A 26,727-nucleotide genomic window follows, 5' to 3' on the forward strand; every position below is an offset into this window, starting at 1 on the left:
ATTAGGGCCATGTAAAGGACTCAGGAGCCAACTCAAAGAGGCTCCCACTAACCAAAACAGGGCAATTTGAGCTTCAAAAATAAGAACTTCAAATATGTTTAAACCCATGAGGAGATAATGATACGAAAAACAAACAAACAAAAAACCTAGTCATCCTCTGAAGATGGAAAACCAATTTATCTTAAGACTGGTTAGAAAAGAATCAACCATTTATTTTGCTTTCCTATATGAACTGTATAGGTAACCAAATATCTCCTAAAACCTTTTTTACCTTATTGATGAAAATTGGAAGAATTAGAATGCTACCATTTTGCAACCTTCATTGATTTAAAGTGTTAAAAAACAAAGATGTCACTTTGATGACTAAGGTGTACCTGACCCAAGCCATGGTGTTTTCAGTCGCCTCATATGCATGTTAAAGTTGGACAATGAAAAAGGAAGACCAAAGAAGAATTGATACATTTGAATTATAGTGTTGGCGAAGAATGTTGAATGTACTATTGACTGCTAGAAGAATGAACAAATCTGTTGTCTTAGGTATCTAGTGCTGCTATAACAGTAATACCACAAGTAGGTGACTTTAACAAACAGAAATTTATCTTCTCACAGTTTAGGAGGCTTGAAGTCCAAATTTAGAGCACTAGCTCTAAGGGAAGGCTTTCTCTATCTGTGGCCTCTGGAGGAAGGTCCTTGTCTCTTCAACTTTTGCTTCCTCGATCTTTGGGGATATCTGCGAGTCTTGACATCTGTCTTACCTCCTCTTTGATCTGCCTGCCTGCTTGTTTAATCTCTTTTATATCTCTAAAGAGATTGACTCAAGACGCACTCAATACTAATCCTGCCCATGTCCCAAAGACAGCCCATTCCCAAATGGAATTATAAGCACAGGCATAGAGGTTACAATTTACAGTGCATATTTTGGAGGGACACAGTTCAATCCATAACATCTGTCTTGGAGGAAGTAGAGCCAGAATGCTCCTTAGAAGCGAGGATGGCAAGACTTTGTATTGCTTACTTTGGCCATGTCATCAGGAGGGACCAAGAGCTGGAGAGAGACATCATGCCTGGTAATGTAGAGGGTCAGCCAAAAGGGGGAAGACCCTCAGTGAAATGGACTGACGCAGTGGCTGCAACAATGGGCTAAAAATAAGAACCATTGTGAGGAGGGCACAGGACTGGACAGTGTTTTGTTTCGTTGTATATAGGGTCACTATGAGTTGGAGCCAACTTAACAGCACTTAACAACAACAGCAACAACAATATTGGTTTAATGGATTTTTTTTTTTGTTACTGAGCAACGATGACAGCTAACATTAGAAAACAAATTAATGAAAACCAGGCATCATATGCTTCCTGATGAAGGATCACATTACCACCAAATGGATTGAACTACTGTCTGTTTTAGCCTCTGAATCCAGCTGTCAATTTGTAGGAAATCCAATGGGTGGAGAAAGGTGTTGAACTGTACCATGAGTATCCAGTTAACAAATTCCAGACTGGAAACTCTGAAGCTAAAATGGCTTGGATTCTTTGGTAAATTATAAGGAAAAGAAAAGGAAAGAGGGGGGGAATAGATTAAAAGAAACATAGGAGACCTATCAAGCTTAAAATAATGAACAAGACTAAACTCTACTGACTAGGGATGCACACTTGAGTAATAAAATCATAAAGAAATGCAAAGAAATTCTTGCTATAAATTCAGGATAGTTTGTTTATTTTTAGATAGCTAGTTTTTTTTTTTTATTCAATAACATTTAATAGTGGTGTTTATATAATAAAATATAGAAATACTCTTTTAAGCAGTGCAAACTATTTTGTTGTATGGATGTCATATTTATTTAATCAGCTTTCTATTGATGGAAATTTAACTTGTTTCTGATTTTTTTCTTTTTATTGTACTTTAAGTGAGAGTTTACAAACCAAGTCAGTCTCCATACAAAAACTTACATACAGCTTGCTATGTACCCCTAGTTGCTCTCCCTCTAATGAGACAGCACACTCCTTCCCTCACTTTCTATTTTTGTGTCCATTCAGACAGCTTCTGACCCCCTCTGCCCTCTCATCTCTTCTCCAGACAGGAGCTGCCCACATAGTCTCATGTGTCTACTTGATCCAAGAACCTCACTCTTCACCAGTATTGTTTTCTATCCCATACTGCCGTCTAATCCCTGTCTGAAGAGTTGGCCTTGGGAATGGTTCCTATCTTCAGCTAACAGGTCTGGGGACTATGACATCCAAGTCCTTCTAGTCTCAGTCAGACTATTAAGTCTGATCTTTTTATGAGAATTTGAGGTCTGTATCCCATTGCTCTCCTGCTCCCTCAGGGATTCTCTTGTGTTCCCTGTCAGGGCAGTCATCCATTGTAGCCGGGCACCATCTAGTTCTTCTGGTCTCAGGCTGATGTAGTCTCTGGTTTATGTGGCCCTTTCTGTATCTTGGGCTCATAATTACCTTGTGTCTTTGGTGTTCTTCATTCTCCTTTGATCCAGGTGGGTTGTGACCAATTGATGCACCTTAGATGGCCACTTGCTATCATTTAAGACCCGAGACGCCACTCTCCAAAGTGGGATGCAGAATGTTTTCTGAATAGATGTTTATGCCAGCTGATTTAGATGTCCCCTGAAACCATGGTCCCCAAACCCCTGCCTCTGCTACACTGGCCTTTGAAATGTTCAGTTTATTCAGGAAACTTCTTTGCTTTTGGTTCAGTCCAATTGTGCTGACCTCTCCTGTATTGTGTGTTGTCTTTCCCTTCACCTAAAATAGTTCTTAAGAACTATCTAAGTAGTGAATACCCCTCTCCCTCCCTCCCCGCTCTTGTAACCATCAGAGAATATTTTCTTCTCAGTTTAAACTATTTTTCATATTCTTATGATAGTGGTCTCATACAATATTTGTCCTGACTAATTTCACTGAGCATAATGCCTTCCAGATTCCTCCGTGTTATGAAATGTTTCACGGATTCATCATTGTTCTTTACTGATGCGTAGTATTCCATTGTGTGAATATACCATAATTTATTTATCCATTCATCTGTTGATGGGCACCTTCGTCGCTTACATCTTTTTGCTATTGTAAGCAGTGCTGCAGTGAACATGGGTGTGCATATATCTGTTTGTGTAAAGGCTCTTATATCTCTAGGATATATTCCAAGGAGTGGGATTCCTGGATCATATGGTACTTCTATTTGTAGCTTTTTAAGGAAGCGCCAGATCGATTTCCAGAGTGGTTGTACCATTTGACATTCCCACCAGCAGTGTGTAAGTGTTCCAGTCTCTCCAAAACCTCTCCCACATTTACTGTTTTGTGTTTTTTGGATAAACGCAGCCTTGTTGCAGTGAGAGGAAATGTCATTGTAGTTTCGATTTGCATTTCTCTAATGGCTAATGATCATGAGCATTTCCTCATGTATCTGTTAGCTACCTGAATGTCTTCTTTAGTGAAGTGTCTGTTCATATCCTTCGCCCATTTTTTAATTGGGTTATTTGACTTTTTGTAGTTGAGTTTTTGCAGAATCATATAGATTTTAGAGATCAGATGTTGATCAGAAATGCCATAGCTAAAAACTTTTTCCCTGTCTGTAGGTAATCTTTTTACTCTTTTGGTGAAGTCTTTGGATGAGCATATGTGTTTGATCTTTAGGAGTTCCCAGTTATCTAATTTCTCTTCTGCATTGTTAGTGATGTTTTCTATACTGTTTATGTCATGTATTAGGCCTCCTAGCATTGTCCCTAATTTTTTCTTCCATGATCTTTACCGTTTTAGATTTTATATTTAGGTCTTTGATCCATTTTGAGTTCGTTTTTGTTCATGGTGTGAGGTACGGGTCTTGTTTCATTTTTTTTTGCAGATTAATATCCAGTTATGTCAGCACTGTTTGTTAAAAAGACTGTCTTTTCCCCACTTAAGTGACTTTGGGCCTTTGTCAAGTATCAGCTGCTTATATGTGGATGGATTTATGTCTGGATTCTCAATTCTGTTTCATTGGTCTGTGTGTCTGTTGTTGTACCAGTACCAGGCTGTTTTGACTACTGTGGCGGTATAGTAGGTTCTAAAATCAGGTCGAGTGAGGCCTCCCACTTTGTTTTTCTTTTTCAGTAATGCTTTATTTACCTGCGGCCTCTTTCCCTTTCATGTGAAGTTGGTCATTTGTTTCTCCATCTTGTTAAAAAATATCGTTGGAAATTGGAGGGGAATTGCATTGTATCTATAGATGGCTTTTGTAGAATAGACATTTTTCAATGTTAAGTCTTCCTATCTATGAGCAAGATATGTTTTTCCACTTTCGGCGGTCTCTTTTTATTTCTTGCAGTAGTGCTTGTAGTTTTCTTTGTATAGGTCTTTTACAGCTCTGGCAAGATTTATTCCTGAGTATTTTATCTTCTTGGGAGCTACTGTAAATGGTATTGATTTGGTGATTTCCTCTTCAATGTCCTTTTTGTTGGTGTAGAGGAATCCAACGGATTTTTGTATGTTTATCTTGTATCCTGATCCACTGCTGAACTCCTCTATTCGTTTCAGTAGTTTTCTGGAGGATTTTTTAGTTTTCTGTGTATAAGATCATGTCATCTGCAAACAGAGATACTTTTACTTCTTCCTTACCAATCTGGATGCCCTTTATTTCTTTATCTAGCCTAATTGTTCTGGCTAGGACCTCCAGCACAATGTTGAATAAGAGTGGTGATAAAGGGCATCCTTGTCTGGTTCCTGATCTCAAAGGGAATGCTTTTAGACTCTCTCCATTTAGGATGATGTTGGCCGTTGGCTTTGTATAGATGCCCTTTATTATGTTGAGGAATTTTCCTTCTGTTCCTATTTTGCTGAAGGTTTTTATCATGAACGGGTATTGAAGTTTGTCAAATGCCTTTTCTGCATCAATTGATAAGATCATGTGGTTCTTGTCTTTTATTTATATGATGGATTACATTAATTATTTTTCTAATGTTGAACCATCCCTACATAACTGGTATGAATCCCACTTTATCATGGTGAATTATTTTTTTTGATATGTTGTTGAATTCTGTTGGCTGGAATTTTGTTGAGGATTTTTGCATCTAAGTTCAAGAGGGGTATAGGTCGGTAATTTTCTTTTTTTGTGATGTCTTTACCTGGTTTTGGTTTCAGGGATATGATGGCTTCATAGAGTGAGTTTGGGAGTATTCTGTCCTTTTCTGTGCTCTGAAATACCTTTAGTAGTAGTGGTGCAACCTCTTCTCTGAAAGTTTGGTAGAACTCTGTAGTGAAACCATCTGGGCCAGGGCTTTTTTTTTGTTGGGAGTTTTTTAAATTACCTTTTCTTTTTTTTCCAACATTCAAAATCGTTTTATTACCATTTACTAGAAATTAAAAAAGGAAAACAAAACTAGAAGATACATTTCACCGTAATATAAAAACACTATCAAGGATAATTTTATTAAAATATGCATGAACCTCTATATTGAAAACATCAAAGTATTACTTAGAGTAGTTAAAGGTGCACCTACAAATGGAGAAAATCACTGTATTTATACATTAAAAAAATCAATATTATTAAGATATTAAATGTCTCTACTCCTGAAAAAGGTATAGAGATTCAACTGAATCCAATGAAACTTGTTAAATTACCTTTTCAATCTCTTCTTTTCTTACGGGTTTATTTACTTGTTCTACCTCTGTTTGTTTTATTTAGGTAGGTAGTGTGTTTCTCGGAATTTATCCATTTCTTCTAGGTTTTCAAATTTGTTAGAGTACAGTTTTTCATAGTAATCTGAGGTGATTCTTTTAATTTCAGTTGGGTGTGTTGTCGTATCACCCGTCTCATTTCTTATTCAGGTTATTTGCTTCCTCTCCTGTTTTTCTTTTGTGAATTTGGCCAGTGGTTTATCAATTTTGTTAATTTTTTCAAAGAACAGCTTTTGGTCTTGTAAACTCTTTCAGTTGTTTTCCTGTTCTCTATTTCATTTAATTCTGCTTTAATTTGTATTATTTGTTTTCTTCTGGTGCCTGAGGGTTTCTTTTGTTGCTCTCTTTCTATTTGTTCAAGTTGTAGGGATAATTCTTTGATTTTGGCCCTTTCTTCTTTTTGGATGTGTGTATTTATTGATATAAATTGACCTCTGAGCACTGCTTTCACCATGTCTCAAAGGCTCTGATAGGAAGTGTTTTCATTCTCATTAACCCAGTGCTGTCGAGTCGATTTCTGACTCATAGTGACCTTATAGGACAGAGTAGAACTGCCCCATAGAGTTTCCAAGGAGTGCCTGGCGGATTCGAACTGCCAACCCTTTGGTTAGCAGCCATAGTACTTAACTATTACGCCACCAGGATTTCCTTTATTGGATTCTGTGAATTTCTTGATTCCGTCCTTGGTGTCTTCTATAACCCAGTCGTTTTCAAGCAGGGTTTTGTTCCAAGTTTTTAATTTTTTTCCCTGATTTTTTTGTTATTGATTTCTACTTTTATGGCCTTATGGTCAGAGAAAATGCTGTGTAATATTTTGATGTTTTGGATTCTACTAAGGCTTGCTTTATAACGTAATATGTGGTCTGTTCTAGAGAATGTTCCTTGTACATTGGAGAAGAAAATATACTTGACTGCTGTTTGGTGGAGTTTTCTATATATGTCTATGAAGTCAATTTGGTTGATTGCGGCATTTAGATCTTCTGTGTCTTTGTTAAGCTTCTTTCTGGATGTTCTGTCCTTCACCGTAAATGGTGTGTTGAAGTCTCCTAATATAATCGTGGCATTGTCTATGTCACTTTTCAATGCCATTAGAGTTTGTCTGTCATTGGGTGCATAAGTATTTAATATGGTTATATCCTCCTGGTACATTGTCCCTTTAATTATTATATAGTGTCCTTCCTTCTCTTTGGTGGTGGATTTAACTTTAAAGTCTACAGAAATTAGTATTGCCACTCGTGCTCTTTTTTGATTGTTGTTTACTTGGTGTATTTTTTTCCATCCTTTGAGTTTTAATTTGTCTGTGTCTCTAAGTCTAAGGTATGTCTCTTGTAGGCAGTATAGAGACAGATCGTATTTTTTAATCCATTCTGCCACTCTGTCTCTTTATTGGTGCATTTAGTGCATTTACATTCAGCATAATTATTGATAGGTATGCTGTCATATTGATGTCTTTTTTTGTGTGTTGTTGAGAGTTTCTTTTTCTCCCTTAATTTTTTGTGCTGAGTAGCTTATCTTTATATAGTGTCTTTTCTTCTTATTTGTTCTAGTTGTTTTTGTTTCTGTTGAGTTTCTATTTTTTTGTTATATTTTATTTTGATGAGTAGGATTGTTAGTTTCCTTTGTGGTTACCTTAAATATTTACTCCTATTTTTCTAAGTTTAAACCTAACTTTTATTTCTTCATATCGCCTTGTCTTCCTCTCCATATGAAAGATATGACTACATTTCTTAGTCCTCTTTATTGCTTTAATGTTGTCTTCCTTTACATAATGACATCACTCCTTCCCTGTTTTGAGCTTTTTAGTCTTGATTTATATTTGCGATTTTGGCACCTGGGTTGACTTCTGATTGCTGTGTCCTGTGTTCTAGTCTTGGGTTGATATCTGATATTACTGATTTTCTAACCAGAGAAGTGCCTTTAGTATTTCTTGTGGGTTTAGTTTGGTTTTTTAGAAATTCTCTGAACTTTTATTTATATGGAAATGTCCTAATTTCACCCTGATATTTGAGAGACAGTTTTGCTGGATATATGATTCTTGGCTGGCAATTTTTTTCCTTCAATGCTTTATATAAGTCATCCCACTGCCTTCTTAAATTCATGGTTTCTGCTGAGTAGTCCAAGCTTATTCTTTTTGATACTCCTTTTTATGTGACTTTTCACTTACCCCTTGCTGCCCTTAAAATTCACTCTTTATCTTTGGTTTTGGCAAGTTTGATTGTAATATGTCTTGGTGACTTTCTTTTAAGATCTATCTTATGTGTAGTTCAATGAGCATCTTGGATAGATATCTTCTGTTTTTTCATGATATCAGGGAAGTTTTCTGCCAACAAATCTTCAACAATTTTCTCTGTATTTTCTGTAGTCCCTCCCTGTTCTGGTATTTCCATCACTCATAGGTTATTTCTCTTGATAGTGTCCCACATGATTCTTAGGGTTTCTTCATTTTTTTAAAAAATTCTCTTATTTGATTTTTCTTCACTTGTTTTGGTGCCAAGTGCATTATCTTTAAGTTTAGCAATTCTGCCTTCCACTTGCTCAATTCTGCTCCTCTTTCTATTGAGTTGTCTAATTCTGTAATTTTATTGTTAATCTGAATTTCTGATTGCTGTCTCTATGGATTCTTACAGCTTATTAAATTTTTCATTTTGCTCTTGAGTAACCTTTTTAATTTCTTCAGCTACCTTATCTGTGTGTTCCTTTTCTTGGTCTGTGTATTACCTGATCATCCTGATCTTGTTCCTGATGTCTTGAAGAGTTCTGTAGATTAATCTTTTGTATCCTGCATCCAGTAATTCCAGGAAAGCACCCTCATCCAGAAGATCCCTTGATTCTTAGTTTTGAGAGCTTGTTGAATTGATCATGGTCTGCTTCTTTATGTGATTTGATATTGACCATTTTCTCCGTGACATGTCTTAGTTACTTTATTAGTTTATTTTATGTTTGCTTACTGTATACTAGGTTCTTGCTTTGTGTTTTTTTGATATGTCCAAATAGGTTGCTGGAGTGAGCCAGCTTGGTTATTTTTGCTTTTGATGTTCTAACGTCCTGTCACCAAATGACTAGAGCTGTTACTAGGTATATGATCCCAGGAGCCAATTCACTTTTCTTGTATGGATTCATCTCAGGTGTCCAGGTAGTTGGTCATCATCTATGTGGTACAGGCTCTCTCCTATAGTCTTAGAGGGGCAGGGGTGATTGGTGTAGGTACCGATATCTGGTTGCAGCAGGGGGTCACTCTGAACAAGGCAGGGGGCTGATAACTGTCCCTCTAGTGTCTGTGAGGAAATCCCATCCCTGTTCCCTAGAGCATACTGGTGGGTGGGTTCTACATACGGACCTTGGGCACCCAGTGCTTTTGAGTGTAAGGCCTGAGAGGTTCCAATTATCCTTGGACCCCTGTCGTGGTTGGATGGGTGACCTGAGTGGAGCCACCAGTCCTTAGGCCCCTGATGTGGGTAGGTGAGGACCCTGTTATTTAGGCAAAGCAGTATCAAATATCAAACAGCCACCTCTCCACTGCACAGCTGAAACAGTTGCAGTCTGCCAACAAGGGCCTATTCTCCTGAAATGGGCCCACACAAGTCTATGCAGGGGGGAAGGTATTCAAAATCCATGGACCAGTTATGCCTGGACAGGAGCTGCTTCTGTCCTGAGCTCCCCAGGTTAGTGGAGCTGGCAGATTATCTTTTCCCCAATTGCGAGTTTATTCCTTCTCCACGGCCAGGGGAATGGCTCAGGGCGGGCAACATGATGTTTCTCCAGCCCAGGGAAATTGACAGCCACTGAAGCCTTCTTCGGGGCTAGGGATGTGGTAATATATACACTAATACTTAGCTTTTGCTGAGGGTGCCATTGTTCTCTGGTTCCAGAGGTGTGCATATGCTGTTTCTCTCAGAGCAAACTGCAGCTGATTGCTACCAGCAGCCCACCGCAGCATGAGGGTTCCTGGCCATTCAGGTCTGGCACGTCCTCTCTGCTTCTGAACCGCCTCTCCTTCCGCCTGCCTCTCAGTCTGTTTTCTAACTTTGGCTTTGATTTTCAGAGCTTCTAGCTTGTCATAAATGTAATAGTTACACTAGTTTTTTCTGGTCTTTGTTGTAAGAGGGCTCACCGGAAGCATGTGACTATTCCACCATCTTGGCCCTGCCTCCTATTTTTTTTTCTCCTAATAGAAATAAATATTCTTATGTCATTATGATAAACTCTTAATATTTGTTTGGTCATAGGTGTTCTAACATGCAGAATGTAGGTTATGTATTGTGAATGAACAGTTAGCAGTAGAGACTAAAGTAGAGGCTAAAAGTATGGCCTATATTGATCAAGACAGCTGTGTGTAACCTAGTGAGAGCTTAGAGCTCAAAGAAAGGGCTGGTGTCCCCGTAGGAGGATTCTCACTTAGCAACAGATAGCCCCTGAAACAAATTGAACTTAATCACATTTGCTTTTCTACGTCATCATATTGGCTGTTGTGAGTATAATCATTGTATCATTTATCTCTTGCCACAATAATGCTGCAAAATGTACCACCCCAAAATTCAGTAGGTCAAACAATAGCGATTAGTATCTGTTGGGTGGTGAGTGATTCTCCCAGTCTCTGCTGGGCTCATTCATGTATCCACAGTCAGCTGTGGGTGTTGTTGGTACCTCTGCTGATCTTGTCAGGGCTCTTCCATATGTTTGATGGTCTATTGGTCTAGGCTGGTCTAAAATGGCCTTGACCATGAGGATTCAGCTCTTCTACCCAAGTTTAAATTTTCCGACTGGCCAGCCTGGGCATGTTCTCATGGCAATGACCAAAACAAAAACTGAAACTCATTGCTGTTGAGTTCATTCCGACTCATGGCGACTCCATGTTTTACAGAGCAGAACTGTTCCTTAGGGCTTTCTTGGCTGTAATCTTCATGAAAACAGATCGGCAGGTCTTTCTTCTGCCATACCACTGTGTAGTTTTCAGTTGCTTAGCAGTCAGAGGTAAACCTTTTGTACCACCTAGGGACCTCGTGGTAACAGTGGGAGTCCTCTGTTTCCAGTAGGCTGGAAATGGACATGTTTCTTCAGGCTTCTGTGTCATACCATTTGCTAATATCCCATTGATCAAATCACTTAGCAGAGCTCGGCCCAGAGACAGAAGGAAGGGATGGATTTACAGAGCAGAGGGTGAAGATACAGAGAGGCGCCATTAATGCAGTCAGTCCCCCCAAGCTGTCCCGAAGCATATTTTGAATTGACACTTCTTAGAAGCATTAGCTCGTGCTCTTATTTCTAAACTGCATATGTAATGCCTTTGAAATATGAGAAATGGGAATCGAGTACATTTGTGGAAGATAACAAAGTTTTCGCTTCATTTAAAAAAATTTCTTGGTAAGAGTTATAAAGAGAACTCTTAAATGGAAACTCTACATTTAATATTTTGCCTTGAAAATATTTCTTTTTCAGTCCCTGGTGTTTCTCCCCAGGATATGGCTCAGGAAATAGGCTTTTCCCTGTCTGTGCATATTTTTCTTTGTTTGATAGTGTTCTTGGAATTGGTTTTGAAATCTGACTTTGAGAACACTGAATAGAGTAAGATAAAGAGCTACAATCCCAAATTAAAGTTATCAAGTGTTTTGCTTAAAATATAGAAATTAGAGATAGGATTACTCCTTGCGCCTTTATTGCTGCTATTTTTTTTTTTCTTCTTCTTGTCTGTATCCTTTAAATGGAAACCCTGGTGGTGTAGTGGTTAAGTGCTACGGCTGCTAACCAAAGGGTCGGCAGTTTGAATCCTCTGGGCACTCCTTGGAAACTCTATCGGGTAGCTCTGCTCTGTCCTATAGGGTTACTATGAGTCGGAATCGACTTGACAGGACTGGGTTTTTGGTTTTGGTATCCTTTAAATAATATAAGTGGTAAATGTAAGATCTCTCAGAAGAGTGATTCTCAACAGTAGGTACGCAGCACCAGACATGTGGGTGGCTAATAATACCCAGAGATAAAAAAAGAAAGAAAAAACTTCAAGTTTATTCCAATAGAGTTCAATATGATATGCCAATTTAGTATATTAACCTTCCCTCTCTTCGGAAATGAGAAATACTGGAAAAGTATTTTGCATATAGGTTTTTATCAAATAGTCTTCAAAATTATACACACTTTAGCCATTTAACTGAAACTGTGTTTATTGTACCAAATAGGCAATTCGAAGGATTTTTAAAGGTAATTTTGAATGTTGTTGAGTTTTGCCTTATTTTCTGACTATAGAATCCACCCCCAAAATGAGTTAAAATTTCACATATTTATATTTGGTTTTATTTTTTTGAACTATAAGGAAAGAAAGGACTCAGCTTTTGCTTGCCAGCAGTTGAGAGCCCCTTTGGTTGTATTTACACTGGACACAAACTTCAAAGAATCTTGATAATATAGCTAAAATGTCTTGTAGAATTAATTAATTCAGACAATTTGAGTGGCCTGAGAGTCTTGAGAAACATAGTGTAGTGGTTATGAGCATGCTTTTTTGGAGGTAAAAAGATGTGGGTCCTGATACCACTTTTGTCACTTGCCTCCTTTGTGACCTTCAACAGGCTACCTAATTCTCTGTGCTTCGATTTCTGCATCTGTAAAATTGATGTAGTAATGGCACCTGTTTTATAGGGTTGTTGAAAGTGATAAATGAGATAATCCTTATAAAGTACCCACTTAGCACAATGCCTTTCAGATAGTAAGTGCTCAATAAATGTTATATACTGTTGGTACTGGAAGGAACTCTGGTCATCGGATGCAAAGTTCTTGTTTTATAGGTCTGGAAATAGAGATTAAGTTCTTCAGGGACAAATGTTTAGAACAATAAGATTTAATCAGGGTGTACTTGTAGATGGGTGTGACACTGGAATGTAGTGTCTACTTTAAAAGTATTTTTCAACTAATACAGCCCTGTAGATCTTCCAGAGCAAGTGCAAGCTGACATGTTTTTTCGACATCCTTTCCTGTGCTTAGCAGGTTACAATGTCAATTTCAGTAATGGCAGAAATAAAGTTTCCATTATAATTACAGTTCTTAGTTCAATTCCCTCCCTGCCTTCATTTCTCTCTCCCTCACTCCCTTCCTATGTGACTGTCTTTGGGCTCAACCTACCATTTGTGAACATTTTCATAAGAGAATAGGACAGGATAGGGAGAGGAAAGATGTGGGCAGTCGATGTTTGTTGATACTTATGATGGGTGTACAAAGACCAAGACACTTTTCTTTGGAAAGCTGACAGCCTAGTTGAGAAAACAGGTCATATGTGTAAGAGATAATAATAATAATAACAACAGTAGCAGTTAGCATTGATGGAATGTTTAGTATGTGTCAACTGCTAATCTAAGCAAGTGAGCTACCTATGATATCACATTTGATTCTTGTAACTGCCAGGTAGATGGTAACCATAATTTATAGTTGAATAGGACAGGCTTACAGGCATTAAGTAGTGGATCAAGATCTACAGGACATGTATGTCAAATGAATTAAGGGGTGGAAGAGATAACTCTGGGTTGAGTTTGTAGTTCTCAAAGTTAAGGGCTTGGAGGTAGCTGGAGAACCCCCTAGGAAGTGTGGAAGGGGGCCCACTCATTGCATTTTGTGGGTGGAGGCTAGGGATGTGATAATGTCTTACAGTGCCTAGGACAACCCTGTACAACAAAGAATTGTCTTACTCTGCAAAGCTTTCAGATGCCCTACCAGATACTCATGTAGGTGAACAACATACTTGTCTGAGCCTAAACATATTTTTTCATGGTTTTAGTATGCATCTATACTCCAGAAGTAGAAGCTCATTTTAAATTGAGAGATTATTGTGTTGAATACCTATCTGGAATTTTTAGAGTGTTTAGCATTTTGAAAATGATGCTGTCAACAGCAATGTACATTATATCTGAGTGGACGATACAACACACACCTTAGTCAAAACCAAATCAAACCCACTGCCATCAAGTTGATTCCAACTCATAGCAACCCCATAGGACAGAGTAGAACTGCCCCATAGGGTTTCCAAGGCTGTAAGCTTTATGGAAGCAGATTGCCACATCTTTCTTCCGTGGGGCGACTGGTGGGTTTGAACTGTCAACTTCTTGGTTAGCGGAGCACTTTAACCACTGCACCACCAGGGCTCCTGACGTCTTGGTCAGTCTGCACTTACAGCTATTGCACTTACAGTGACTCTACACATAGACACAAGCACCTGATGACTGTTCTTTATGACTGTAGTGTAGTCACACCCAAGAATCTGCATTTATTGAAAAGTATCCCTCCTTTTATTTTTCCTATTCTGGAATTTATGTGTGTAGATAGATTATGTTATCTTGGAACTTCACTTCAAGATTGTAAAACCCACACACACACACACAAAAGAAAACCCAAAAAAGAAACCTGTTGCCATTGAGTCAATTCTGACTCATGGCAACCCAATGTGTTACAGAGTAGAACTACTCCATAGGGTTTTCTTGGCTGTAATCTTTACGGAAGCAGATCACCAGGCTTTTCTCCAGTGGTAACACTGGGTGAATTCAAACCACCAACCTTTAGGTTAATAGTCAAGCACAAAGCATTTGCACCACTCAGGACATTCAAGATTATAAAGGGGTTATTATAAAGTATTTGCTATATAAAGGGGTTGTTGGGGCTGACAGGGTTGAAGACCACTGGGTTGGTGTGCCTAAGAAAATAGGACTTGACGGCAGTGAAGGATTTGAGTAATTGACAGAACTGTGCAAAACTGGTAAGGAACTGAGAAAGGCATAGGATGAAGGCAAAGATGCATTGAGGAAGCACTTCTTGCTGTTTCAGGACAGTTTAAAATAAACTCACCCTTTTAATTATATCAGAGTAATGAGCCTTACCTGCAGTATGTGAAATCATAGTTAAAAATGTATTGTGGGCCAGTAGACCAGGTTGTCAGGTCATCACCTGAATCATAAAGTTGGAAGTCCTCCCCATTGAAAGTTACCGGTTTGGAAAGGTTAAATTAGAACTCAGAGTCTGATAAATATAAAGTTTCTCAATTTGATAGTGTTTTAGAAAATGTATAACATTTACCTTTTTCTGTTAACTTTTTATGGAACGTGTATTACACATATAGAAATGTGCAAATAAGGGTACAGCTTGATGAATTTTCACATCCAGATCCAGAAACATTATTTACCATTACCAGCATCCCAGACCCTCTCCTCTTCCCCCCTCCCAGGGTAAACCGTTATCCTGACTTGATAGGTTTTTCCTGTTTTTGTACTAGATTAACCAGAATCGTGAAATATCTGCATTTGATTTTAATAGTTTATCATTCTGAATAATATTCCTGATAGTAATTCATTGAAAACAAGGTCTGTTAATAATAAATGAAGAAATTTTCCTTATTATGTATCTAATTCCATAAACTGGAAGTTTATCACTGTTTCTAGTTCCTTTTGATTCCTTTTAGAAATTTTCTATGTGAACGTGTGCTTGTGTATGTTTGTGTATGCACATGTATTTATATGCTTTTAAAAATCGTACTCAAACTAGATCACATCATGCTCTGCTTTTTTAACATCTCAGTGATATGTCTTAAAAGCCCTTTTCCTATCAGCTCCCGTGGATCTGTTTCATTCTTCCTATGGAGTACAAAACTCCATTGTATGAAGGCATCATGTAATGAACCAGCTGTCCTCCCGGGAACAGTTAGGTTGTTACTGGTCTTTTGCTTTTAGAACAATAGTGTCCATACGAGTTTATCGAAAAAATATATTCTTAGTAGAATTGCTAAGCTGTGGAGCATTTAAATTTGCTTACCCAGAACCCAGCTTAGATATTTCTAAATGCTACTCCAAATAGAATTGCCAGTTTTTATTTCCATCATCAAGGTTTGAAAATTTCCGTTTCCAGTTTCCTTGCCTTAGACTATGTGTTATCAAGACTGTTCGTTTTCGCAGTCTGATATGGGAAAACCAGTAAGTCCTTGTGAAATGAATTTACATTTTCTTTAGTTTTGAGTGAGATTAGTTCTTTATGTGTTTATCAGACATTTGTGTTTCTTTTGGTACTTGTTCCTGTGCTTTGCTTATTTTCCTAAATACATGTTCATGTTTTTCTTAATGATTTCTAGAAGCTCTTTCTACATAAAGAAAATTAGCCCTTTTTCTTTCCTGTGTTTATACTCATTTTTTTATAAACACAAGGTTTTAATATTTATGTGGTAAAATGGCCTTGAATTGTGTGTAGTAACTTGAGACAGACACACAGACAGATAGATACTAAACCTGTCATAAAAAAAGTTCTTGATAAATGCTTATGGGAAATGTGCTTAAGTAGAAATTCAAATTTTAGTTGTAAGTAGAATGACCAAGTATAAGTAAACAAAAATTTGGACGTTATCTGCCAAAATGTGTTTAGCATGTTTTACAACTTGTGGAAGGATTTTCAATGCTATGCTTTTTTTTTCTTCTGTGCTTTGTTATTTGGAGTTTTAATTTAATTTATCAAATGATCCCTCTTTTCAGATTTCAGGTTATAACCCATTTCCTGCACCACTGGCCGACACTCAGTGATCCATGTCAGAAGCACTTCCAGGTCAGATTCACTTTCACATGTTTCAATGCAGAGAAGCAGCTGAATATTAGAACTTAAAAAAAAAAAAAAAGATAGGTATTTGTTTTAATGTTAAACTTGTGATTTGTTAAAGTAACATGTATATTTTTAATTATACTTGACTAATTTTTTAATGTAATAGAAAAATGAATCTTTAAGACAAGGTGAAAGAATCAGTTAGACATTCAGGTAATAATTGCATGGCTTGACTTGATGTAAAAACCCTTTTAATTGACTCTAACAGGAAGTTAAAATTTTGTCACATTTTATTATTTAACATCATACATTACAGCATGTGAACCGTTGAAAAATGAACAAAAGAGTAGGTGTAAACCACATCTTAGCCATTGGGGGATTTGTCTACAATACCCATTTGCCATCGAGTTGAATTCCAACTCCTAGTGACCGTATAGGACAGAGTAGAAATGCCTCCATAGAGTTTCCATGACTAAATCTTTACAGAAGCAGACTGCCACATCTTTCTCCCATGGAGCAGCTGGTAGGTTCAAACACCTTATCTTTCAGTTAGCAGCTGGGCACTTAACCACTGTACCACCAGGGCTCCTTTTATCTTGAATAGAGCTCCCAATTCATTATTTTCCTTGAATCTAATGCTGATTAATTTGAGGCCTTAAGAAAACCACCTTAATTTTATTGTATGTACTTTTTTGTTTCATAATGGATGCGAGTCTACACGTGATGTGGGGGGATTTAATTTTCAGCCTCACAATAATAAATGAGAAAGCAATTGCAGTAACGTTTCAAAATAAAAAGTAGTATAGAATTGTGAGCAGCAGATACATCTGGGTAGATTCTGTATTTTTTAGGATACGTACCACTAAACAAGCCCCAAGTTTTTAAATAAATTTACTTAATCCATGGACAAATAGATACTAATGTCTCAAATTCTGAAGTTAATCTTATTATTATAAAATACGTTCAAACTCTTGGCTCCTTTTGTATAACACTTTGCATGTTGCATCTTTGAGTCAATTCCAACTCATAGTGACCCTATAGGACCAAGCAGAACTGCCCCATACTGTTTCTTTCTGAGGAGCGGCTGGTGGATTCAATCTGCTGACCTTTTGGTTAGCAGCCAAGCTCTTAACCACTGTGCCACCAGGACTCCATCTTAGCAAAGAACTCAAGTAATACAAATGAAATAAACACTGAGTGTAGCAGGGGTATATGAGTAACAAGAAATTTATTTTTTATGGAAACAGCCAAAAATAACGTGATAAACCTAACTAAGCTCACACCAGAAAATTGGGAATTTAGAACTGATGCTTAGAGGCCATCCATTTATACTACGTAATGGGAAAAGGAGAGGAATTGTTTTGTAAATATGTAGTTAAATAGGTGTATTAACTTTTTAGAAAATCAAGGCAAATATGTATATCCTTAATTACATTTAGTCCCATCAACTTCCAGCTCTCATAAGTTTCACTTAATGAGAGATAATGGAACTGTTATCCAGGGCTACTATCATTCTTTGTTGTAGCATACGACACACTTTACAAAGAAAGCAATATTCTTGTTTCAGTGGGGTATCGTATTCTAGCCATTTTTTTTATTAGAAAAGTCAAATAGCAACTAATGAGGGAGAGCCTGGGTCCTTCAGTTGGATATGCTGTGTCTTCAGTCCTGTTTTCTAACTCACAGGAGCTGTGACTATAGGCAGGCTCTTTAAAAACAAACATACCTGAATTTATACTTCCATGTCACTAGAAAATTCCTGTTCACACTTCAAGATTCAGCACAGGAGTCTCTTCCAAGTCAGTCTTAGTCCATAAAATAGTCAAGTAGTCACCCTATTTCAAGGGTTCTTCCATAGTTTGATGTTTTCTTTTCTCTTTTGCACCTGATTTAGGTCCAATTGTTCAGTCACTCAGGAAGACCTTTCTCGTTACTTTATAGCTCACCTACCTTTTGACCTAAAGCAATATTTCCAAGCTTGATCATTGTCCATCAATGTCATACTTGGCCATGAGAGTCTAAAGCTGTTTTTAAAAAGAAATTCATCTTCTAAAGAGTGAAAGCAGCTTAAAATTTGGTAGAGAAATAGCCTTGGAATGAGCATATAATTTCTCAAGGTGACTACTTCAAACAAAGGTCATAATTTTTATTCGGATACACAAATTCTGCTTTATGTTTCTTAAATACACAATTATCACATCTGCCAGTTGTGATGTTGGAATGCTGGGCTTTCCCCCCATCTGAAGTATATTTCTTTTCCTTGTCCCCTGGTGGACTCCTACCTACCCTTCAAGACTCAGCTCAGCTGTTCCTTTTGTGGGAAGCCTTCCCTGAACTTCTCTCCTCATCCCCAGTAATGTGTTCTAATAAGACCCTCTGTCTACTTCATCTGTTGTCAGTTTGTTTAGTAACTTTCCCTTCCCACTACCCAGCCTGACTTTGAATTTCTTAAAGTATTTGGTTAAGTCTGGCTTAAATCTCCTCAGTTCTCTTGGAACAGTTGTTGAACAGAGGAAGCCCTCAAGCGATTAAGTTGCGTGGGGCATGGGAAACCTTCAGCTGGGTAAGATCTAGCTGGAGATATCACCCCTTTATCTTAGAGACTGGGGAAATTGCCTGTGAATCAACAGTGTGAAGTTGTCCCCTTCCCACTTCAGGACTTTAACGATTTTAAGCCTGTGAGCTCCCTGGCCCAATGACCCAAGCTGCCTCCTAGTAACATTTTGCCTCTTTTGTTCAGAGTAGTTCTTATCAATTTTGTCACACTGAGAATTTTCTTTCATGAATAATTTCAGGAAACTGCCTTCATATTGCCTCTCCTTCTTGAAAGGGAATGGCAAATATGAGTTTATTTTATTTCCATAATACTTTGAGGTTTAGTTCAAAAGGCAACATTCCTCAGGGTAGATGTTTTGCTGTTAGCTCCTCAGTGGAATACAATTGTGTAATAGAAAAATTAAAATGAAGGAAATGTTAAGTCTTATTCAAGAATAGGGCAACATTGGGAATTCTCTGGGCCCATTTGCCAGCCTTGGGTCCATTTGTCAACCCTAGGCCCATTTTTCAATTTCCAATTTTATAAACATGTCATGGAAGCAGAGGGAGAGAAGCAGATTATTGAAGAGACAAACTTTTTCTTTGACAGAAGCTAGAGGTCTTAGGAAAGAGAAAGGGAGGAGGTGAGGGGCCAGGTTTAACTACAGGATCCAGCATGGGGTTATATTAGTACGTAATCTGAGTTCCTGGGAGAATCTGTCTGGTTTCATCTCAGTGCTAGGGCCCCTGTGACTCTGGGTTTGCAAAATGCTGTGTTAATTGTGAAATTGAAGTGATCTTGACTTTTGTTTGGGCTTCTTTAAAAAAAAAAAAAAATGCTCGGGCTTTGTTAGTTGCAAAAAAGAGAAAACCCAGTGCAAAGTGGCGTAAGCAAAAACAAACAAACAAAACTATTTGCTTGAATACCAGAGAAGTCCAGGGATATAATATTTCAGATATAGCTTGTTTCGGAGACTCAACAATGTCATTAGGGCTTGGTTACTTTCTCTCCATCGCTTGGCTCTGCTTTCTTATTTGTTAAGTTCATTATTAGGCAGGCTCTGTCTTTATTTTGGCCTCTTAAGGCTCTAGACTTATATCTTCTAGTTCAAGAAAAAGAAAAGAGAGCACCTCTCTTCTTGCTCTTCCAGACAAAGTCTTAGAATTGACTCTGTGTGGGCCACCTGGTTTTCCTAGAACTAGTCACTATAGCCATAGGGATTTGCTGCTCTGATTGGCTGGGCCTGGGTCATGTGGCCCAGAAAGTAAGGGGTGGAGTCATCTCTGCCTTAAACACAAACAGAACCCCTAGAATGCAAGCTCCATGAGTGTAGGTATTTTTATTTTGTCACTTTTGTTCACTGCTGTATCCATAGCACATAGAACATTATGTGGCACATCGTAGGTGCCCAAAAAAATCTATTGAATGAGTGAATGGGAATGGGGGAAGGTTGATTTCCCAAGAAAAATTGAGGGGCTGTTACCAGAAAGGAAGCAGCCCTGGGAGCACAGTGATTAAGGACTTGGCTGTTAACCAAAAGTTTGGTGTGTTGAACCCACCAGCCGCTGCACAGGAGGAAGATGTGACAGCCTGCTTCCATAAAGATTACAGACTAGGAAATGCTATGGGGCATGTAAGGCTACTGTCATATAGGGTCACTATAAGTCAGAATCGACTCGACTGTAACAGGTTTTTTGGTTTTACCAGAAAGGGAGAAATACAGGCTATAACAGATGTTTCTCCACCAGGCTTTCATGAAAGCATGGACAGCAGTGATACTAACTTCACAACTGCTTTGTAAAACAACCAGGCAGTCCCTCAAAAAGTTAAATACGGAGTTACTGTATGACTTCTTTTGTACATAGAGTCGCTATGAGTCAGAACCAACTCCATGGCACCCAACAACAACAACAACAACATATGACTTTGCAGTTCCATTCCTGGGTATGTACCCAAGGTGAATGAAAACATGTCCATACAAGTATTTGTACATGGTTGTTCATAGCAGCGTTATTCAAAGTAGCTAAAAAGTCAAAACAACCCAAATGCCCACCAACTGATGAATGGATAAACAAAATGTGGTATACACATACGGTGGAATATTATTCAGTCATAAAAAGGAATGAAGTACTGACATATACTACACCATGGATGACCTTGAAAACATTATACTAAGTGAAAGAAGCCAGTCACAAATGACTACGTATTTGTGATTCCGTTTATATTAAATATCCAGAATAGGCAAATTCATAGAGACAGAAAGCAGATCAGTGGTTGCCAGGGACTTGGGAAAGGGAGAAATGGGGAGTGACTGCTAATGGGTATGGGGTTTGTTTTTTGGATTGATGAAAATGTTCTAAAATTAGATAGTAGCAATAGATGCACAACTCTGTGAATATACAGGTAGTCGTTGACTTACGACAGGGTTCCAATGAAAGTAATGTAAGTCAGTTCTGACGTAAGTCAAATGCCTCTTTATTTTCATTATTATTGCCTTTTATTTTCAGCATCTTTATAAATCTGATCTTTATATGTCTTTGGGGTTGGAAGCATTACATAAAAACTTACAAATATATTTCAATACCTACATATATACATAAAAAATACACAAATCATAAAAATTTACTGCAACGATGAAGAAGAGTTAGACCACATTGGCATTTAGTTAGTTGCAATAGTAACTCCTCTTGTAGAAAGCCGTGGACCATCTGGATTATCTCTGGAAATGGGGATGATGTTTTTAGTCAGAAAATTAGTGAAAGTTGTCTGTATGGTCCTTTTCTTTTTTCCTTAATGTGTTTTGCAGTTACATCTTACTGCTTACTGAATCTGCCTTTTGGCTTTAGCAAAGCTATCCGTGTTTGGGTCCATGTTTTAGAGCAAATGAAACCCCTAATTTAGTTGAGAAAACTCAAGCTATACGGCAGTGTTTTGAACAGTAAACATCTGGGAGTGAACATCTGAGAATGATATCATCAGCCAATTACACACTGCGACACTGTATGTAGTACATATTACTAATGATAACCCATTGCTGTGGAGTCAATTCTGACTCATAGCAACCCTACAGGACAGAGTAGAACTGCCCCATTGAGCTTCCAAGGGGCAGTTGGTGGATTTGAGGTGCTGACCTTTTGGTTAGCAGCTAAGCAATTACCCATTGCACCAACAGAGCTCCATTACTAAAAAACAAAACAAAACATACTAAGTAAATAGTAGACAAGAACTGTTTTAGGTGAAGGGAGAGACAAGACACAATTCAGGAGAGGTCAGCACAACTGGACTAAACCAAGAGCAAAGAAGTTCCCTGAATAAACTGAACGCTTCAAAGGCCAGCATAGCAGGGGTGGGGCTTTGGGGACCATGGTTTCAGGGGACATCTAAGTCAATTGGCATAATAAAATCTATTAACAAAACATTCTGCATCCCACTTTGGAGAGTGGCATCTGGGGTCTTAAACACTAGCAAGTGGCCAACTAAGTAAGATGCATCAGTTGGTCACAACCCACCTGGAAAAAAGGAGAATGAAGAACACCAAGGATACAAGGTAATTATTAGCCTAAGAGACAGAAAGGGCCACATAAATCAGAGACTACATCAGCCTGAGACTAGAAGAACTAGATGGTGCCCGGCTACAACCCCTGACTGCCCTGACAGGGAACACAACAGATAACCCCTGAGGGAGCAGGAGAGCAGTGGGATGCAGACCTCAAATTCTCATAAAAAGACCAGACTTAGTGGTCTGACTGAGACTAGAAGGACCCCAGAGGTCATGGTCCACAGACCTTCCGTTAGCCCAAGATAGGAACTATCCCAACACCAACTCTTCAGACAAATTAGACTGGACTATAAGATAGAAAAGTATACTGGTGAGGAGTGAGCTTCTTGGGTCAAATAGACACATGAGACTATGTGGGCAGCTCCTGTCTGGAGGTGAAATGAGAAGGCAGAGGGGGACAGGAGCTGGCTGAATGGACATGGTGAATACAGGGTGGAGAGAGGGAGTGTGCTGTCTCTTTAGGGGGAGAGCAATTAGGAGTACATAGCAAGGTGTATATAAATTTTGTGTGAGAGACTGACTTGATTTGTAAACTTTCACTTAAAGCACAATTAAAAAAAAAAAGTAACAAAAACAAAAGAATGGACGTTCAAAATTGTGGTTTGCTGTAACTCAAAAACGTCCTACTCGGGGACTTCCTGTACTAAAAATCACTGAGTCATACACTTTAATAGTATGAACTTTATGATATGCAAATTATGTCTCTATAAAGTTGTTATACAAAAATGAATGAGACAGTTGCTGCCCTCAAGGAGCTTGCTGTCTAGGGGATGGACGCCTCAGTTGATACGTATAGTGTCATACTGAAAAGCCGATATTAGCAGCATGTCACATACCTAGCACAGACAAGGGAGCAACCGTCATTGTGTGCGGGGGCCAGGAAAGGCCTAAAGGAGGGCATGATATGTGAGCTGAGTTTTGAAGGATTTATAGGAGTTTATCAAGCTTGAAATAGGATGAAGTGGAGAGAAGAGAGTAAAAAATGTATTCCTGTGTAGAGGAAACAAACTATATGCAAAAGCCAAGAGTTGTGAAGTGGCTTGGCAGCCTCAGGGAAGTTCATTGTGGCTCCAGTAGAGGGAGCGTGGCTGGGCTGGGGAGTACAATGATAGGAGACGTGATAAAAGGGTGCACTGAGCCTGGCAGAGGACAATGTGGAGGGCCTTATTTGAACTGAGCTGAAGAATTTAGACAGCAGATAGCCAGTGTACATTTTTAAGCAAGAGAGCTACACGATCAATTTGTGTTTAGAAAGATATGGGGCATATCTATCTTGAAAGAAGTACAGCCAGAGAGCTCCTTGGAAGCGAGGATGGTGAGACTTTGTCTCAAGTACTTTGGACATGTTAACAGGAGGGACCAGTCCCGGGAGAAGGACAACATGCTTGGTAAAGTAGAGGGTCATCGAAAAAGAGGAAGACCCTCAACAAGGTGGACTGACACAGTGGCTGCAACAGTGGGCTCAAACATAACAGTGATTGTGAGGATGAATAGGACTGGGCAATGTTTCATTCTGCTGTACATAGGGTTGCTATGAGTCAGAACCAACTCCACCAGCAGCACCTGACAACAACAACATGGGACAAAAATGTGTCAGGGTAGAGTGAAGTACCAGGGTAGAGCCATTGTGCCAGGGAAAACTATGAGAAAACTTATATTTAGTGGTGAGGGCTTGAAATTAGGCATGGAGAGGAAGAAGGAGATGGGAAGGAGGAACTCAGTGTATTAGAGAAACATTTTAAAGTCAACAGAATGTGTTGGAATAAGGAACTCAGGAAGGGCTAGCTTTCCAAGATTCCAAGACTTTTAGGACAAAGTCTTAGTTTCCTAGTGCTGCTGGAACAGAAATACCACAGGTTGGTAGCTTTAAGAGACTAAAAATATTTTCTAACAGTTTTGGAGACTGAAAGTCCTAATTAGAGTCTCGGCTGTATTGACTCCTTCCTTGTTGGTAGCCCTGGCTTTCCTTGGTTCATTGGAGTTCCTTGGCCTGTAGGCATTTCTCATATGGCATCTCTTTTTCCCCATCTATGTCTCTCTCTCTGTCTAATCAGTTTTTTTGTTCTTGTTAAACTCAGAGGTGATTAGATTTAGAACCCACCCTACTGGAGAGGTGATAGCATTAACGTAACCAAGAAAACCCTATTTCTAAACAGGATTACATCACAGGTATAGTGGTTAGGATTCCAATACATATTTTGAGGGGCCAATCCATAATAGATGATGATGCTATGAATTCTCAGTTAGGATCCAGCAAAAGTATAAGTGAATTTAACACCTGCCACCCCGACTTGAAGTGAGTATTAAATCAAGCATTAGTTCATAGAGAATCTGTAGTAAAATCATGTGAAGCAAAGAAAAATGGAACCAGCTTAACTTTTTATTAGTGTGTCAACGTAGCTTCCATATTGGAAAGCAGGCTAAAATATCCTACATGTGGACTAGAGAAAGCAAAAGGGGGCAAGGGTGTCCTGAGCTGGGAAAGGAAGAGAATCATCCTTTTATTTTTATGTCCATAGAGTATTAGTTTTTCTCCATAATTTGTTGCATTTATATTATTATGTTGCTATTTCCCATTTTTCTTAATTCTCTTCTGTTCATTGTTAACTAATGATGCCAATGCTCTGTACGAAGAGATGAGGAAGAAGGAGGCCTGGGAGTGGGTGTGGGGAGGGACCGTGGAGCTGACCAGAGTGTGCGTGTGTGCATGTGTGTGTGCATGTGTGTGTGTGTTTCACACCAAATCATGGAGAACTTTGAGCTGATATGATGAGAAATTGTGTTCAGCAGTGAAGTACAGCAATATAGTCTGTGTCACAAAAGATACATCTTTGACTCTAAATAGTATTTTCTTGTTTAGGGAGTTATGGCAGAATTGAGCAAGAATTTCCTTAAGCTGAAACTGAGGATCCAAAAATAAATTGATCTCCACTTTATATTGAAGGATTTTGTAATTTCAGTCTTGCTTAGAAGCTACATGGGGTGAGAGCTGTGATAACTGATCACTCTTTCCCTTTCTGATATCGTTAGCTTTTGCAAGGAAAGGAAAATGAATTTCTCATTGATTTAACTATTTAGACAATCATGATAGTTACTTTTGAATTTTTAAATGAGAACTAAAAACTTCTGCCCGGACCTCTTTTGTAAACATTTCTTGAGATACTGAGACACTTGTCTTTTTCATTTTATTCATTATTTATTTTACAAACATTTGAGTATCTGTCCTGTGGTAGGCTGCTGTGCTGGTTGCTGGAGATCAGGATCTCCTAGGAAAATCAAACAGATAAAAAATAAAGCAGTGTGAGTGATGCTGTAATAGAGAGATGTTTGTGAAGGTTTGGGTCTATAGAAGAAGGAGCCCTGGAATTTGCCTGGAGGGGGAAAGAAGTCTTCACAAAGAGATAACATCTGCCCTGAATCCTAAAGGAGAAGTAGAAATTCTCCAGGCATGTGGGAAGGATGCTGAGAATGTGTGCAAAGGCTAGAAGATGACATGCGTGGTCAGAGTATTCAAAGCACTTCAGAAGGCATTAACTCAGATCTGTATCACCCTGTTCTTCCAAATCTCTCACTTCCTTATTCCAGTGGTGCTCAGCCTTGGCCACACATTGTGGTTGTTGCGTGCCCTGAAGTCAATTCAGACTCATAGTGACCCTGCATGACAGAGTAGAACTGCCCCACAGGGTTTCCTAGGCTGTAATCTTCCCAAGAAGACATCCTAGGTCTTTTTTCCCTGGGAGCAGCTGGGTGGGTTCGAACTTCCAACCTTTAGCACCCAAGCACTCAACCATTGTACCACCAGATCACGCACTAGAACCACCCAAAGAAGACCCATAACAGAAGAAGACATTAAAAAGGTAATCAAAACACTCCCAACAAAAAAAAGCCCTGCTCCGGACGGCTTCACTGCGGAGTTCTACCAAACTTTCAGAGAAAAGTTAACACCACTACTACTAAAGGTATCTCAGAGCATAGAAAAGGATGGAGTACTACCAAACTCATTCTATGAAGCCACCATATCCCTGATGCCAAAACCAGGTAAAGACACCACAAGAAAAGAAAATTATAGACCTATATCCCTCATGAACTTAGATGCAAAAATCCTCAACAAAATTCTAGGCAATAGAATTCAACAACATACCAAAAAAATAATTCACCATGACCAAGTGGGATTCATACCAGGTATGCAGGGATGGTTCAACATTAGAAAAACAATTAATGTAATCCACCACATAAATAAAACAAAACAATCACATGATTTTATCAATCGATGCAGAAAAGGCATTTGACAAAGTTCAACATTCATTCATAATAAAAACGCTCAGCAAGATAGGAATACAAGGAGAATTCCTCAACATAATAAAGGGCATTTATACAAAGCCAACAGCCAACATTACCCTAAATGGAGAGAGCTTGAAAACAT

The 26,727-nt window shown here is 38.6% G+C and overlaps 1 protein-coding gene across 8 annotated transcripts in view; it reads left to right on the forward strand.

Moving 5' to 3' along the window:
• Nucleotides 1–26,727, forward strand: part of APBB2 (amyloid beta precursor protein binding family B member 2) — a 443,058-nt gene that overhangs the window by 197,823 nt on the left and 218,508 nt on the right. For all 8 annotated transcript variants that reach the window (XM_049886955.1, XM_049886954.1, XM_049886956.1 and 5 more), the window contains one exon: nt 16,146–16,215. In XM_049886955.1, the coding sequence (XP_049742912.1) occupies nt 16,197–16,215 (19 nt within the window). In that variant the 5' untranslated portion in view covers nt 16,146–16,196. The remainder of the gene's footprint in view (nt 1–16,145; nt 16,216–26,727) is intronic.

This window comes from Elephas maximus, chromosome 5 (genome assembly GCF_024166365.1).
Source record: "Elephas maximus indicus isolate mEleMax1 chromosome 5, mEleMax1 primary haplotype, whole genome shotgun sequence".
NCBI lineage: Eukaryota > Metazoa > Chordata > Mammalia > Proboscidea > Elephantidae > Elephas > Elephas maximus.